Here is an 18,156-nt window from a genome sequence, read left to right on the forward strand (position 1 = left end):
AAACAAAGACCTGATACACATGTATATTCTAAACAACTCAACAATAACTATATAGTCCATAAATACACACACACACACACACACACATATATATATATCCACACTAAAGGACTCTCACTGGACTATAAGGCGGTCTCAACCTGACTAGTAGGCATCATACAAAACGCACTGGAAGTGGACATGAATACCTAGACCTAATAGGGTATACCACTAACCATTATAGCCAGTTATGCATCCCAATGCATGTACGCTCCCTAACCATCGGTCCTGAGGCTCAAGCTCATATCGTGGTACCATAACTATATATATATATATATATAAATCCATCCAAATCCAAAGTAATGTCATTCAACTGTTCGTTGACCTGACATAAAATATAAAGGGCTTAACTTGTCTAGTTAATCCATTCCTTTATTCCTGAATAGGTAGGACTTAGTATTTTAAACTAATCCATCCCTAGTATGCCACCGTCCCATACCAGTGCATACAATCCACAAAACAATCCAATAATTGATGAATTAAATAATAATAAAGTTAAACATCAATTAATCCCCAATAAGCATAATAAAAATATGTAAAATAACATGATCATATTATGCCGCTGATACATGATTAAAACTATATAATCATTCATAGAAAATTGCTAAAGTAGAGGTAAGCAATTTAAATCATCCACATCCAGTAACAACATGCAAATTTGTTTTAAAACCTCATATTGTTCAAATTCCTAGCATTATAAAGTTTATTATGCATTTTGGGATTTTAACTTGTCCTCAGAAATTATTTAAATCCCCTATAAAAGTTCCCAAACAATTTTGGAACCCCAAAAACCCAAGCACTGTGGCCAGAAAGCATAAAAAATGACCATACAAGAGGGGAACCGCCTCTCCCACCAAGGGAGGCACCTCCCCCTATGATGGAGCCAGCTCCCCCTTCAGGGGAGTCGTCTCACCATAGTGTAGAGCCAGCTCTCCACAATGGGGAGCAGCCTCTTTGCAAAAGGAGCTTGCTCCCTTAAAAAGGGAGCCTGCTCTACCCTTGTTTTCATCACCTGTTGCACCTCCGGCGACTTCCAGTCCCTCTGTCCTTCATTGTTAAGGTTCTTAGGTGTCTGAACTAGGTCCTAGAGTATTCTAGAAACATATTTAAATCCATTATGCATTGTTACCATCAATTAAAACTAATATTTGTGTAAGAAAATTCAAGATCAAGCAACAATAATTTCATTAACATACATACTGTTTTAATCAAATTCAATATGCATGAAAGTTCAATTTAATATTTAATTACTCCTGAAATTGTTTAGGCATATAAAGAACATAAAGCCTAAGGGAGCGAGTTAGATATAGAACTTGCCTATGAGATTTTGAATTAAAATCTTAACGCCGTCTTCCTAGATATTTTCGGCGAGTTCTGATTACCGTCAAGCCTCCTCTTGCTCTGGTTCTAACCCACAAGCAGACGCTGTCCCTTTTTTTTTTCCCTTGGTTCTCCCTTCTCTCCTCACGGTTCTCTCTCTCAATTCTCTGCTACCACTCTCTTCTACAAGGTGACGTGAATAGGATTTTATGAACCCTAAGGCAGACAACACTATGTATATATAGGTTTATAGATTTAACCTACTTCTATTCATATGAGGAGACGGATACAAAAATGAAACGAAAAGGAAAGAATATATATATATATATATATATATATATATATATATAATATAATATAATATAAAGTAAATATATGTATATAAGTCGTCTATCCCACACAACGTGATTACATAAAATATATATAAAACCCTAAAACCATCTAATACATATATAATGAATAATAATATTAATTTAATCATTAATAATAAATAATAATTAAACTACCCATTTATACATATGTACCCATATATATATGTTTAACCATTCATGGGTGTTAACTGTACCTATTTAATCTCCTATCCAAGTAATCCATACTATCCAAGCTCAACTCCTTAAAAATAAAATAAACATTTAATTTAAACAATGAATTACTACTAAACACTTAAAATCAATTAATCAATTTAATCAAATAAAACAATTAGTTCATTTTCCACATAAGCATATAATTTGAATTATAACAAATAATCCAATTAAACAATTAAACAATTAAACAAATAACCAAATAATCAAATAATAAATTTAAAAATGCAATAAAAACCATAAAATAAAATACCGAGACTATCCTTTTAAAATTAGGGGTATTAGATACATGCTATATGTGATTTGAGACTATGTGGATGATGCAGTGTATGTTTTATATATTTAAAATGTGATTCTAGGTTACCTAGTACACTTGTATTGATATAATGTCCATATGAGATAAATGGGAATTGTTGTTGATATAATGCTTATTTGAGGAAAATAGAGATGATTGTGATTATATCATGCTTTAATTGTTGTCATTGCATTGTTGAGTATGCAATGATAGCTTTGGACTTTAGGACATATTTTGTGTGGAAAACATGAGCATATGTACACTTGTGAAGTGCAATTTGGTTATATATAGGTATATGATACCTTGTGATATTGGATGATGATTTTTGGGATAGACTTGGGTGCTTTTGTTACTTTGAGAATGGTAGGCCCGACACTAACGGGCGAAAACAGGGTTTCCCAACTTTATAATGGCCATTAGGTTTGTCACCTACAATTGAGTAGACCAAGAATAACTATTTTTACCAATCATGCAGTAGGTATGATCGGGGGTGTGTGTGAGTTGTTCCAATACATGCAATGCGTATGATCAGGGTTTTTTTGTGACCAAGTTATCCCTATTATGTGATTTTGGATCTGTTGTATAAGTTGGCATCCATGTGTAGTTGCAACTTGATTTATCGTATTTGTTTCCAATTCCGGTCTTTGTTGCAAGTTGGCGTCCATGTGTTACTGCGTCCTGATTTGGTGTTACATTTCATTTGCTATGTAATTGACTATTTGAAATGATATGCATTATGCAGGATTATATGGGGGTTTATGTTTTGAGTTTATCATGCCTAATGGCAAATGATAACTTAAGATGATGATTCCTTTAGGATTTTCCCAGAAATTAAACATTAAGGAACATGTCCCTTGCATCGTTGACACAGGTTATACTTGTGAAGCCAGTAAATTATAGAACGTGTATGTACCTAGCATTTACCTACTAAGCATTGTGGCTCACCCCTTCGTTGATTCCCCTTTCAGGTTGAGGCTTAGTTTTAGATGACGACGTTTCTTCTTCACTTGTTTTCGGATATTGTAATTGATATACATATATATTTGTCTCTATTTCATCTTGTAGCTATTTCGGACTATGTACTTGAGTTTATATATATATATTGGAGTTGATGTAATCTCATTCATGATGTATGAATATATTTGGTATTTGGGGAAATGTAAATTGAGGCCTTAAGGCCATTTTAGATTCAATGTATGGAATATGCTTTTAAGGCACACTCGTTGTATGTTTTCATACACTTTTGGATTACATATGTTCTTGCCATGTGTAGACATGTTATTTGGACAATTGTTTTTTCATTTTTGAACATTGGGTGTGCATGGGAGTGTCCATGAACCATTTTGTAGGTCAAAGGACCAAGGTTTAGAGAACAACAGGGTTTCGGTCAACGTCTTGATCCCACACGTTGACCGGTATCTCACGTTTCACTGTAGCACATTAGACTTTTTAGGCATTTCCAGTTTTCGATCGACGTAATGTTGCCTTCACGTCGACCGAGTTGCCATTTCGGTCGATGTGTAGACCTTAAACGTCGACCGATTGCTGGCAGCTCCTGTTTGCTGCTGGTTTCTTCATTGTTTACATTTGGACCATTCTCATTCGACCTAAGGTACTTAGGAATTCATTTATATGGATGCATATGTGTTTTGAGACCTCGCATGATGTCTCGTTTGTTGACTTGGCCATTTTACCCTTTGTTTTTTCATTCTTGTAATGATTTCCGTCCGTTTATTCTTTGCTTCCGCATTTGTTTTCGAGTTAAGTCTCGTGACCTCATTAGAGGACCATTTGTTGTCCTAGAGATAGTGTTTGCCTCTAAGACCTCTTTATTTTGTTCTAGCTTTTGCATTTCAGACTTATTATCTGGCCGGGTTAGGTTTTCTTGGTTAATGCACCGGATTATGGGATTTAATGCGTTACAATATATTGCTAGAGACATTAATTAGAAAGAATTGAAAATTAGCACTTTAAGTACTAGTGATTTTGCAACTGTTATTTAGTAAAAAACAAAAAAATTAATTATTGACAAGGTGCTTATTCAAGGGTATATATATATATATATATATATATATATATATATATATATATATATATATATACAGTATCTACAATACTTGAACTTATTAAAATGGTATTATTTACCTCACGCATTATTTAACTAATATTAATATAAATATTATAACAAGCATGCTTGCATATATTAATTAAATCTTAGCTAGAACCAAAAAATTTATAAATATATATTACAGATTTAATAATTTTACTTTTAAGTTGTCTTCGGTTGTATAGAATTGGAGTTTTGGAATTGGAGAAAAGCAACTCAAAAAATTGAACCAAAATTTTTTCCAATTCTAATTTCAAGACTCCAATTTCATGTAACCCTTTGTTGTAGTATTAGTGAGCCGGCAAGCACCCCCCCCCCCCCCCCCCCGGCGGGGTGGTAAAATGGTATTTTATTCTTTTACTAAAAAGCTTTACAAAGATGAGGGTAATTTAAACATTTCATAATATTTTTATGTATAAAAATTGGCAGGGAGTGTCATTATTAAAAATGAGCTACTTATATATAACTGTCAATAGAAAAACTTCAAAGAGTACCACTATAATTTATCCACAAGCGCGCGCGCACACACAAATATATATATATTTCATGTGAGTATATTAGCTTCAAGCTTACATGGGTATATGGATGGACAACGACGGAGCCAGAGGAGGGCCAACAGGGGGCATGCCTATTCATTGCCCCCCCAAAGTTTTCCAAAGCACTTATTCATTTGCATCAATAATTATGAATTTATTAATAAAAATAATTTGTGTCATCTCAAAACTCATACAAAATTATAATTTGAGCTCAAATCTTATCTGACAAAAATTTAAATTCATTGTTTTTAGTTTTTACTACTATATTGTTGTTTTATTTACATTTACACTTACATAGACACAACTATAATATTCATTATATGAATTCAAGATATAGAAGAAATTTTTTTCATTAATGTCTCATCGTAATATTTAATTATAATTTTTTTCATTAATATCCCCTCGTAATATTTAATAAAAATGCATGACCCTTCCTCATCACTCATTTTCATGGGAAGTAGTAAAAATTAAAATATTGTTATACCAAGATCACAAGAAAGCCAACGAAAATAATTTCATTATGTATGCTAATATTTTTAGTTGTCACTTGTTTGATGACATATTTTATAACTATTTCTTGTACAAGTTATTAAAACACATCTATATTTTGTTCCTGCTAGCTAATTCTGTTTTGTTTAGTTAAAATATTATATTTTCTCTTAGCACTTCTCTATTTAGTCCCTGCTAATTGTGTTTTGTTTATTTAAAATATTATACATTATTCTTAGCATTTCTTTAATTTACTCATGCTAATTGTGTTTTGTTTAGTTAAAATTTTATATGTCATTTCATTAAGTTAACAATGACATATAATTTCACAATGTGAAATCAATATAATCAAAAAAAAATTCTTCACAAATTAAAACAATTGTTGAATAAAATTTAATCTTGAACAATATTTTTTCTTCACAACTTCGTTTATGTAACTTGTCATTTCATCTTCTTTAGATATATATATATATATATAATACAATATTATTTCTATTAGTGAATATAATGGGCAAAATACAATCCAAAAATTGATAAAATTAATAACCTAAATAGTTAGTAATAAATTAAATGAATATATCATTTTTTGGACCCACCCCCCCGCGGGGATGGACTATGGAGGAGCGAACTATTGTTGTTTTGAACAGATACAAAAAGTAGTTAACTTAAAAGAAAATAAAACAATTAATAAAAAATCATTTAAAAAAAAAAAAACCTATCTCATTGTCAATAACAATTTCCACTATCACAAACATCACAACCACTCACACAAGGCACAATAAAGACGAGAATATGATTCATCTGAAAATAAATATTTTTTCATTTCTTAAGACAATATTGTGAGGCTCTTTGTTTCACTCAGTGATATGAATCAAATAATTTTTTATTTTTTATCTTGGCAAATTAGGAAGAAGGAGTTTCGAACATAGGCACACTCGCTCAAAGAAGGAGTTAAAAACTCTATCAATTAGACTACTAAATAATGGTCCAAATGATCACCTATGCAATCATCATTAGAAATAATTGTGATAAATGAATATTTCATAAACAATTTTGAATCAATCTAAAGTTATATACTTGAAGAATGTATAAAAAAAACTTAATAAGAATTGAATATATTATGGACTCTAGTGTGACTTAATGATGCCAATTCCCTTTGATCTTTTGTTAGATAAATCTAATAGAGTGTTGGAGATCATTGTCTTGAATTGATTGTGTTAGATGGATTTAAGATCATAACTAACTTTTTTTAAGTAATATTGAACAAAATATAAAAATAATGAATTGAGCCATTTTCTCCTGCTTTCCTTCCTCTCTTTTTGTATTATTATTATTATTATTATTTTTTCTTAGGATTGTTTTTGAATGGTTTTCTCAAGCTGGCAAGGAGAAATATGCTCCTCCAAAGTTCGCATTGCCTCCTTCAAATAAAATGAATAAGCATGCTTGTAGCTAGAGAGAAATGTGGGAATATTTATAGAATAAAAAGTTGTTAATTTGACGAGCCATATTGAATCATTCGCTTTATTATTATTATTATTATTATAATTTATGATTAATTTCTTTATTGAGACAATATTTGAAATTTATAGAAAGTCACAAATATTTTAACAAATCTCTCAATCTAATGGTCACTATGAAAAATTTATAATTCTTGTCGTAAGATACTCTCGATGGTTTCATACTTGCTATAGGTTACTCGTTTGACATGCCTGGTACAATAGTTTAGAGGGAAAAAAACACTCGAGTTATTTGAATAATTCGCTTTATTATTATTATTATTTTATGATTAATCTCTTTATTGAGACAATATTTGAAATTGATTTATTGAGACAATATTTGAAATTGATAGAAAGTCACAAATATTTTAACAAATCACTCAATCTAATGGTCAGTATGAAAAATTTATAATTCTTGTCCTAAGATGAGTCGCTTGATGGTTTCATACTCGCTATAGTTTAGAGGGGCGAAAAAATCCATAGTTGCATTTAGTGGGGTATAAAATCAATTAGTATTTTTATCTTATTTTTATTTTTAGAAGAATAAAATATATTAATTAACACTACAAGAGAAAGAACCCAATGACTTAACTATGGGTTTTCCAAAATCATGACTTAACTATGTTTTACAACGGAGGGTTTTACTACAATTAAAAAATGGTCTATATATATATATATATATATAGAGAGAGAGAGAAAAAAAATATTATATTGGGGATTCGAACTTAAACCTTTGACCACAAGCAATACATGCCCTACCATTGAGCTATCACACCACATCGGAACCAAATTTTAGAGCGAAAAAAAAAAACAGAAAAATGCATCATTCTCAACTGCAGACTAAAAATGTTCGGCCTCAATCGTTCCCATCACATGTAATGAATCATCTTTCTTTGCTTGGATCCGATCATAAAGCCTTGTACACAGAGGCAATTATTAGATTTTAAAATGATCCAATGTTGAAATAACTCTCAATTTAATAATTACTTACAAAAATATCAAAAAGCAATTCTGAATAATTTAAGAATTCCAAATTAAATAAGAATTTTTTTAAAACATTCAAAACTATCTAACAGTAAATGCATTATCTGGAAAGTATATTGAAGATTTGTTTGCTCAACTCACGGGTTACAGGTGGTACAAATTTATAAGCAATTCTGAAATTTGTAACCAAATATACAACTAATTCACGTCAAGAGACTGTGTCACCGTGAGCATGTATGCTCTGTGGCACAAAAACTAAAAATGACAACATAGTGTCATAGACACAAATCACACTTGTACCCAAATTTCGAGATAATAACACAAATACATAAAGTTTTACAATGTCCATATTTCTAATCTAATTTTGTAAATTTGTACTAGGCCATCAAATTTATTAGCCCCATACATGCGAAATGAACGAACTTGGAGTTGCAATAAAACATGAATGATTTTACTTTCAGTAGAGTAAATAAATTTCATAACATAGTAGCGATAACATAGATAGAATTAGAAAGCAGAGTTAAGCCTAGTAAACAAAAATTAATCCATGTTTTTCAGAGTATTACACCACCATATGGACACAAGAAGAAAAAAATGTGAATATCTAGTGCAAAAGAGTACCTCCCATGCTAAGCCGCCAAATCATTTGCTTTTCGGAAATTTATCATGATCTTAAGCACATATTTCTGCTTTCAATGAGGCTTTCTTAACCACAAATAATTCGCCAACTTCATTTGAACAAGGGAGTAGATACTTCTCATAGAACTTCTTTATCAGTCATCCTGCATACAGTCCCCAAACTCGGCTTTTTAAGAAGCAAATTCCTGCTTTCCAAAACATCCACAACTCTTAACCTTGGCTTAAGCCTATTCTCAATACTGCAACCAAGTAAGTCCGGGTTATTAACAAGAAATGAGATGTCACATTTGCCTGTGCTAAGGAAAAGCTGTGTTATCCCCTTAATTTTCCTCTCTGACCCAGCAAACACATGAGGCTGTCTCCTAAAAACTGACAAAATGTCATCTTCCGAAAACCCCAAACTCTTAAAGACCACCAATTTCATCTCCCAATTCTCTATAGTCATCGAACTAATTGTCCGAATTGCATGAAGAAACTTCTTAGACTCCCTGTCAAAGCCCATCTCATCAACCCTCGTGACATATTCTCTAATTCTCGTCGGTTTACGCAAGAAAAATAATGGGTAATTATAGACAAATCGAGCTATTTGCGACGAACTAATACCACAACTCTTCATAAATTCAATATTGGGTATCATAGTTTTCGTCAAATCAAACCTCAAAATCCCCGAATATTTCTCTAAAACCCTAGACACATCATCCATATTCGAACCCAAAACACTCTTCAATGCTAAAATCGACGGCCAAGCAGATTATCAATGCTACCAGTTAGAATCCGTGGGTTAGACGAAACAATTTTCACAACATCGCTGGAAGAAAAACCCAAGTCCTGAAAGAATTTGGGTTTGATGGTGCGTTCAAGATTTGCAGAGAGAACTTGAGGCATGCGTTTGATGACAGGCTCGACATGGGAATCCGAAAAACCACTTTCCTGGAGAAATGAAAGAATCGAATCGGTCTCGTTCAGATACGTCACGACGGAAGAGACTTTCAAAGCAGTTTCAGATGAAAATTTGTGTCTATCAAGCAAGTAATCGGCCACCGGAATGGGAGGTTTTGGAGACGAAGAGAAGAAGAGGAGAGAGAGAAGAGGGATTCGAGTTTTGTTGAGATGTGAAGAGTTGATATATATATATACACACGAGAATGTATATAAACAATAAAAATTCAATATAGTAAAAAATCCGGCAATTAAAGAGTAGTTCCAATAAAAAAAATTAATTAAACTCTTTTATACAAAGAATAAATCTTATTTGGTGTGATGCGTGTCTTGAGATGATAGTCATCTCTCTCAATTAACACTTTTTTTTTTTTTTTTTAAATATATAAATAGAAAAATGGTTATTGGTGTACCATTTACTAAACAATTACTTAATTAGTTTCATGATTCCATCCCCCATGTGTGAGAGTATGATTCCATCTCCAGTGTGTGTGAGCAGCTAATTTAGTGTATATACTTAATGTGTGTTTGTATATATATCTATTTTTTGCACAGGAAAGATTTCACGTTTGCAAGGTTTATATTAGTATGAATTAGAGATATGGTTAAAGACTTAAAGTTATGTGCACATAACATTATATATATATATATTATGAATTTTCACTAAATTATTTGAATATTTCTAAATTAATATTTGTAGGTTTGAATCAATATAGATTAGGAGGTACAGTTAAAGTTAAGTGCATAGTTTTTTTTTTTTTTTTTACTAGATAAATATATATATATATATATATATATATATATATGTTATTTATTATTATTATTATTATTTGGTAATATATACATCACATGCAAAAATACCCTCAAAGTTAAACGTCAACTTAGAAATCTTGTTTTTCTAAATTTCTTGAATGAAAAAACTATTGATTTAGAAAGGATATTTTGATATTTTGAAATAAGAATTGGAGGATATTTTGGACCTAAAAAATAATTTTCAATGCATATGTAATTATTTTGCTTAACTCAACCAAATTGAAAAGTCAACTTTTAAAATAGATTGATTTGTTATTTAGGATTTCCTAAATCTACTTAAAAGTAGTTCTTCCTTAAAAATAAAGGGCATCTATCCCCTTCCAAATTGTTATTATTAGCAAACTTTGCTTCTAAGAAACAAATGTTATATTCTTAGGCTGGTATACACACGCACACACACATATATAATTACCTTTTTTTTATTGTTATAATTAGAGGTATTAGTAAATATTAAATTTAAAATTTTGAAATAGGGATAGTAATTTTGTATTGAAAAGAAAGGATATAGGTGGGTTAATATAACTGTTAGATTAACTATATATATATATATATTTTGGTCATGCAATTGAATCATCGGCCTTTTATTTTGAAAAGTGAGAAAGCTTAAGTTACAACCTTTAGCGATGCTAAGCAAAAATAGAACATTTTACTTTATCCATTTGTTTTTTTTCTATGCCAACATTTTTCACTGCGTCATAAAAGTTTTTAACTCTAACATCCACCACATAAGTTTAAAATTTAAGGGTTTCTATGATCATTTATGTGACTTTTCAAGGTTTGAATTAAATTACTATTATTAATAAATTTATTCCTAAATAGCACATTAATTCTGAGAGGACACAAACGCCAACCTGAATGACATATCCTTTCACAAAGAACACAAGCATCTGATAAAAACAGAAAATCACAAATATATTCAGTTGTCCAACATTGTCAAACTCTTAATTGGGTTCTGTCTTTGAATCTCTGTTTCTTCCATTATACAAACTTTTATTTGGTTCAGTCTTTGTTGATTTAGTTTTTTTCTTCTAATTTTTATTTCATTAGGTGCTCCCTGTGCTTTGCTAATTCTATAAATAAATAAAAAAATATTATTTGTTTTCTCTTTTTCAGATTCCCTGATAAATTTGAGATAGTTAAAGCTAGGTTATTCAAGATTATTGTTTAAAGGTAAATGCTCCATCTTATTCATGTGGAGTAGTAACTCTTAAACTTGACTCTCATTCTTGACATTCGAACTCAAACAATTATTATTTTTCTTCAACTCGATTATTCATTGTTGAGTTAATTCATGATATTAGTATCCCTTATGAAAGTGCTTAGTATTTATAATATTTATAACAATTTAAAACATTTATTTAAATTTAAATTAAACAAAATTATGTGATTTTTTGTGTTTTATTAAAATGAGTATCTTAATTAATATTAACATGACTTTTCATTTGTGAGTCATAGCTTTCAAAAAAGGACATTTTTCTTTTAGACTGAGGGAGTAGTAGAGAATAAATTTACTATGTTTATGAGCATGTGGAATATGTTATGGAACTACTATAAGCTGACTATTTATGCAGTTTCACAAGTACCCAGATTTGTTATGGCATGGTTGAGTTGTCGTGGTTTGTTTGCAGGAATGGTTGATTTGCTGAGGCATGGTTGAGTTGCCTATTCTCTTAGGGTCAATTTGGTTGGAAGGTGATGAAAGAAAAAGAAAGGAAAGGTAATAGAAGGAAATGAAATATCATGTTTGGCAATGTATCATTAAAGGAAAAGAAAGAAAATGGAGGGATTTGGAAGGATACAATTTAAGCATCTTGCTTGATTTTGTTATCCTTCCAAAAGTGGGAGGAAATGAAAGGAAAGGAAAGACAATAATTTTTAATGAAACTTTATTAATACTAATTTTGCCCTTATTTTTATAGAAGATAAAATCTATAAAAATGGGTATGATAGTAAATTTATTAAAATAGTTTCATTTTCTTTCTTTACTCAACCATGATTACTATCCTTTATTTTCTTTTCTTTTCTTATCTTAATCAACCAAACACAAGTAATTGACAATATCCCCTCGTTCCCTTTCTTTTCTTATCTTTCCTGACTAAAGTTATACTTTCTTTTATTTTCTACTATGCCAAACATAGCCTCATGCATAAAATTGTTGATCACATATTTACGGGTTTTGAGTTAAGGGTTATATATGTTATTGTGTTGGTTTCGTTTGAGATGATGGATTTATAAGTACTCGGTTGGGTTGTAATAGAGAAGACTTACTCGTGGGATTAACCCACATTTTGTTGAAATTTCAGGTCACAGACAGTTTCAGCCACAGGGTTGAGGACTCAACTTATCGCAGTTCATTCGTGATCATCTAATCATCTATTCTTTTTTCCTAGTTTTTCTTTAGTGTAGGTTTTGGCATTCTTTCTAAACTTTTTGGAATATGAACCGGGATAGAGCCAAAATTTTTGTTCCAGGAGAGCACATTGTACACTAAATACATATAAATTAATATTTATGGAGTATATATACCTAAAGAGAAATAGGTGGATAAATATAGATAGAGATTGATATTTTTGGAATAAGGTAAATTAATAAATTACATATATAGAATATAATGAAACAATTCAAGAAAAAAAAATTAAAGAAACATATAGAGTATACAAGGGAAGGAAAAATTTGAGGGGGGGCACTTTTACACATTTTCAAAAAATTTATACCTATTATAGGAAAATATATATATATAATAAGGAAAGGAAAAAATCTAGGAGGGGCACGTGCCCCCCTGGTCCTATACTGGCTCCGTCCTTGATTATGAATAATATTTATGGATTTGAATTCAGGGTCTTTGGTTTATGAGATTCTTGAGTTGTAATAAATGAGAAATTATGGAATTTGGGTTTATTTAATGATAGTATTTCCTTCCGCCTTTATTTTTTATTATTATTGCATGTTGTACTCTGGTATATTTACTACCAGGTGCTTGCTTGATGTGTCTTAATTTTTATGTATAAGCCTGACCAACTTATATGTGAAAATTAAGGGTGTCACACAAGTGAACCATCAAAGATATTATTATTTTTAAATATTTCATAGAGAAAATTTTGGACTCAAGATGTTTCTATCCTTTATGGAACGCTAACAACTTTATTTTTTAATGTTTTTATTTATTCTTTTTCCAAATTCAATGTTTATATTGAAAGGAAGTACATAATAAAAGATGCAAAATGCTTTCAAATGTATTACTATTTCATATCTATATCCATTATCATTTAAAATTCAATTTTTTTTTTTTTAAATATATGTTATTCACATGATATTAAATTGATAAAATAAATGCTCAAATATGAAGGCTTGGCAGAGTTTGTTGGAAGCTCGACAAGTGTATTTAGAAGCAATTATAGGGTTTTTTTTTTTGGATTGAGGACCTAGTAAATCAAGATACAAAGAGTTGGAACGTGGAGTTGATTAAGTAACTGTTTGTCAAAAAGATCAATTTTGGCTCAATACATCTAATGGAAAATTCATGTGAAGTCAGCTTAGCAGCTAGCTATGAATTTAATGAAAAGGAAAACAAGGCAAAGGAAGAAGGAAGGTCAATGGTCTGAAATTTGGAAACTCCATGTGAAGCCCAAAATTAGAAAATTTTTATGGAGAAGTCTTCATGATAGATCTGCTGGTTAGGAAGATATAAATCACAGGATTTTGATGCAGAGTAGTATGTTTAAGGTTTGTGGTTCTACTAAGGTCTATGTGGCCCAATGATGTCTCCTCTATCATTTCTTTTCTTAAACATGCTACTTTAAAGTGAATGGACAGAGTTCAGGTCTCCAAAAAAACAAAGTGGCGTGGTGTGTGAGTTTCTTGCCAATGACAACAACAAAAAATAAATTTGTGATTCTGAACCAACGACCAACGACCGTTAATACTTGTCTTTGTAGGCAGGTATGGAAGGCTAGAAATGCTTGGGTATTCCGAAGCCAATGGTGGGATGAAGAGTTTATTGCTAATAGAGCAATGGTTTGATGCAATAGAGGTGTCAAACCAACAATAGTATTAATGCTGCTAGGGTTGCTCAAGAATCCAAAATAAGAATCAAGATGGTCGTGTCCTTCCATGGGATATGCAAGGAAGCTATAATAAGTCGGGGTTTTGTGATCTGAAATCATGTAGTTATGGTTATTAAAAGTGTTGGTGTCATTTTTGAGCAAAGCAATAATCCTTCATTAGGAAAGGCCTTGGCATTAAGAAAACCTGTGCTTCAAATCAGGGGCGGAGCCAGAAATTTGGTTCAGAAGGAGCACGTTAACACTAACAAAATAATTTTTTTTCAAGCATGTCGAAAATATAATAGTGTAACAATAGTGCATTAGAATAAGTGAATAAAAAATGAATAAAAAGATAAAAAAAGAAAAAGAAAAAGAAGGGTTATTGCACATAAATTATGCATGAGTGTAAGAAAAAATAAATTTTTAAAAAGAAAAATGAATTTTTTAAGAAGAAAATGAAATAAAAAGAAAAAAATATGAGAGAATTTTGAAGGAAAAAATAGATTGTAATTGTAGAAAGAGAATGACAAAAAGAAATTTGAAGAATAAAAAAAAAAAGGAATAAAGAATTAAAGACGTTTTTAGAAATAGATAATTTTATGGAAATAATTTATAAATTTTATGAGGGTGTTTTATAAATATTTACAAATTATACGCATAAAATAAAATAAAATTTAATAGATTCAGGGGCAAATGGACCATTTTAATAATTTCAGGGGACGCATTTTATCAATTTTTACAAATATGTGTATAAAAAAAATAAAAAATTATAGTAGGGCAGCATGGGCAGGGGGCGCAGCTGCCCCCCTGGGCACATGCTGCCTCCGCCACTGCTTCAAATGATTGAATGTGAAAAAAAAATATTAGGATACGGATAGGTAGGATATGGCTGTTGGGATTTGTGTGCTCAGCATAGTAAATTCTTATTTAGATTGTATAGACATTGTTCCATATCTAAAATGACATTTATGTATTATATAATTGGTGAATGCGAATGTATTAAGTTTTCGATTCATAATGGAATTGAATATGTCCACTTAGTTGCAAGAGATATTTATATGTATATGATGACGATCAATACAAGAATATAAGTAGCAATCATAAATAGTTCACAGTTGTTATTAATGATGAACTCTTAATTAACTAAGACTCGAATTGGATCCGCGATTGGTAGAGATATATTACGAGAGTCGTCATATGCAATTGAACACTATCATCATCATGACATTTGACTCTCAAGTATGAGAGAAGTATAGACTATTTTATTAATTAATAATTATTTTGACTTGTTCGATGGAACCGTCAGGATTCAATGATCGGCACTTTAGGTAATTATGTAATTAATAATTAGAAGGTTATATTATCAATATTTGCATCGTTGCCAGTTATATTTATTTTATATTGATTATGGTTGACTACAAAGTAAATTCGAAGGCCTTCGTGTATTTTAGAAAAAATGATTTTCATGTATTTTTTTACTAAATTATTATTTTTGTCAAACAATTATTTTATTGTGATCAAGCACGAAAATAATCAAGGTATCAAAATAAATATATTTATTGTGCGGTCAGATTGACGACTAAAATTATCCGATAGCTAATTATGCATAGAGGAGTCAAAATGCAACATTGACTTAGTGGTTATTTACTATTTAATTGGAAGTCAATTAATTTCTTTTAGTGGAGTAAAAATTAATTAATTATGAATTAATTGAATTGGGTTCATGGTATAGTGGACCTGGTCAACAATTATTAATTCATTTGAGCCAAAAGAATAGTAAGCCCAAAGGATTCTCATCCATAACCTAACTTGATATTGGAAGACCCATTATATTGGCAGTGGCGTAGCCAGGAATTTTCTTCTGTGGGAGCAATTTTTAATAGCAATATATGTAGAAATATAATGAATCAATGTTTTAATTTTTACATATATTGTTTTGGTTCAAATTATATATATATATATATATATATATATATATATATATATATAATTTGAACCAAAACAATATATGTAAAAATTAAAACATTGATTCATTATATTTCTATTCAGTACATTCATAACGATTTTTTCAGATTATTCATTACTGTTTCAAAATTGAGTTCATTTAATTAAATATACTATAAAAAAAAATCATATTCAATGAATCAATTAAGAATAAAACATGGAAAAAAAAAAAACACAATTACCAGTTCTAATATATCACATATGTAAAAAAAATAAAAATAAAAATCCATAATTATAGTTAATCTGTGATTTCATTGATTTGGGCTGCAAATAAAAATAAATTCTAAGTGTTATTTAGAGAATAATAATTAGTAACACGATTACACAAACTAAATTTTGAAAGAACAAACAAGCCCTAAAATAATTTTGATAGTAATAACTAAAAAATTTTCTAATTAAAATTATAATATGAAATAATAATCGTAAATTTATATGATTAAAAAAAAAAAAAATCAGATTACCAGTATGCTGCACTGCAGTACGACTCTTAGTCATTCTGTCTACTGGTAAATGGTTGTTCTGCTTGCTTTGTTTGGATTGTGAAAAATGTTAAAAATTGAAGATATGATGGAAACAATCCATTTGTTTGTGGTAAGTCAAAAGTGTGATAAAATATTAGGAAAGAATATAATATTTTGAGAAATTAGAAAAAAAATATCATATTTTAGGGAAAATAATAAATTGATAGAATATTTACAATTATGTAATAATTATATTCCTTTGTTTTGTACCTTCAATTTTTTTTTTTTGGTTGTTGTAAAGCTGTGAATGAGTTTTTGATTATATATATATATAGTATATATCAAATTTTAGAGGGGACAATTATACAAAAATAAAAATCTTTCCATATAAAATTTAAAAAATTTAAAAGTTAAGTGGGGGCAATTGCCCCCACTTGTCCCTATGTGGCTACGCCACTGTATATTGGAGATAACACTTTATTTCCTAGAGATTGAGAATTACTAATGACACACACCACGTGGCTATATATATAGAGAGATATATATCTATATATTGATGACTAAGCCTTTTGAGACATTATTAGTGTGAGAAGATATAGTTTCTCTCTCTAGAAAATTAGGGTTTGGGGCTCTCATATAATGGATGCTCCCACAAGCTTATCTTCCAAGGTCATTTATGGAGGTTATATGGGTGATTCCTAAAGGCAAGACAACCAAGATGAAGATGGTGGCCTAAGGAAGAAGGTGGAGCTAAAGTGGTCTTCATATGGGAGAACATTCCCTTCGTGGATTGATTTGAAGCTTTCTCAAGCTTCTATGTAAGTCTTCTATACCTGATGTATGCATCATCATGTTCTTCTTGCATAAAAAGGGCTTCTAGAGATGGATTAAGATCATTTGATGAAAAATCCTCTTTAAAATTTTAAAAATTCCATTTCCCTAACAATGGCAATAAAAAAATAATATTTATTCTTGCTTAGAAAAAATAAATAAATAAATAAAAATGTAGGTTCATGATGTTCTTTCGAGTAAATTTTTTGTTGACTTTCCAATGATTGATTCATTATCTTGTGAAATAACTACTATTATTTTAGTCATATAGCATGTCCCAGTTAGAGTTTCATTTGTTGTATAAAATTTTGACATGTACCATCTAAATTTTATTTGTTATATAAAATGTTCATTATTATTTTTTATTAACATTTTTTTTGTGATTTTTTCATACCGGGCATTGCACGTGAATTTTACTAGTAGGTGTGTGTGATAGCCCCTAATTTTCACGTATAGATTGGCCAGGCTCACATCCATAAATAAGGGAATATAGAAAACTATTGGTAATAAACAAACACATAATACAAGAGAAATATAATAAAGCAAATAATTATCGAAAAGCAAGTGTACCTGCTT

General features: G+C 30.2%; 1 protein-coding gene across 1 annotated transcript; it reads right to left on the reverse strand.

The window, feature by feature from the left end:
* Positions 1-8,607: 8,607 nt before the first annotated feature.
* LOC132272736 (uncharacterized) lies at positions 8,608-9,192 on the reverse strand. The gene has a single exon (XM_059773830.1). The coding sequence runs from the start codon at positions 9,190-9,192 to the stop codon at positions 8,608-8,610; it is 585 nt and encodes a 194-aa protein (XP_059629813.1).
* Between the last annotated feature and the right edge of the window lie 8,964 nt (positions 9,193-18,156).

Source organism: Cornus florida, unplaced genomic scaffold (assembly GCF_030987335.1).
Source record: "Cornus florida cultivar Cherokee Brave unplaced genomic scaffold, ASM3098733v1 CherokeeBrave_3.0.0_Hap2_Chr09, whole genome shotgun sequence".
Taxonomy (NCBI): domain Eukaryota; kingdom Viridiplantae; phylum Streptophyta; class Magnoliopsida; order Cornales; family Cornaceae; genus Cornus; species Cornus florida.

Bases quoted from the DNA above. Each gene is read 5' to 3' on its own strand.
- LOC132272736 (XM_059773830.1), bottom strand. From the start codon at position 9,192: ATGGATGATGTGTCTAGGGTTTTAGAGAAATATTCGGGGATTTTGAGG.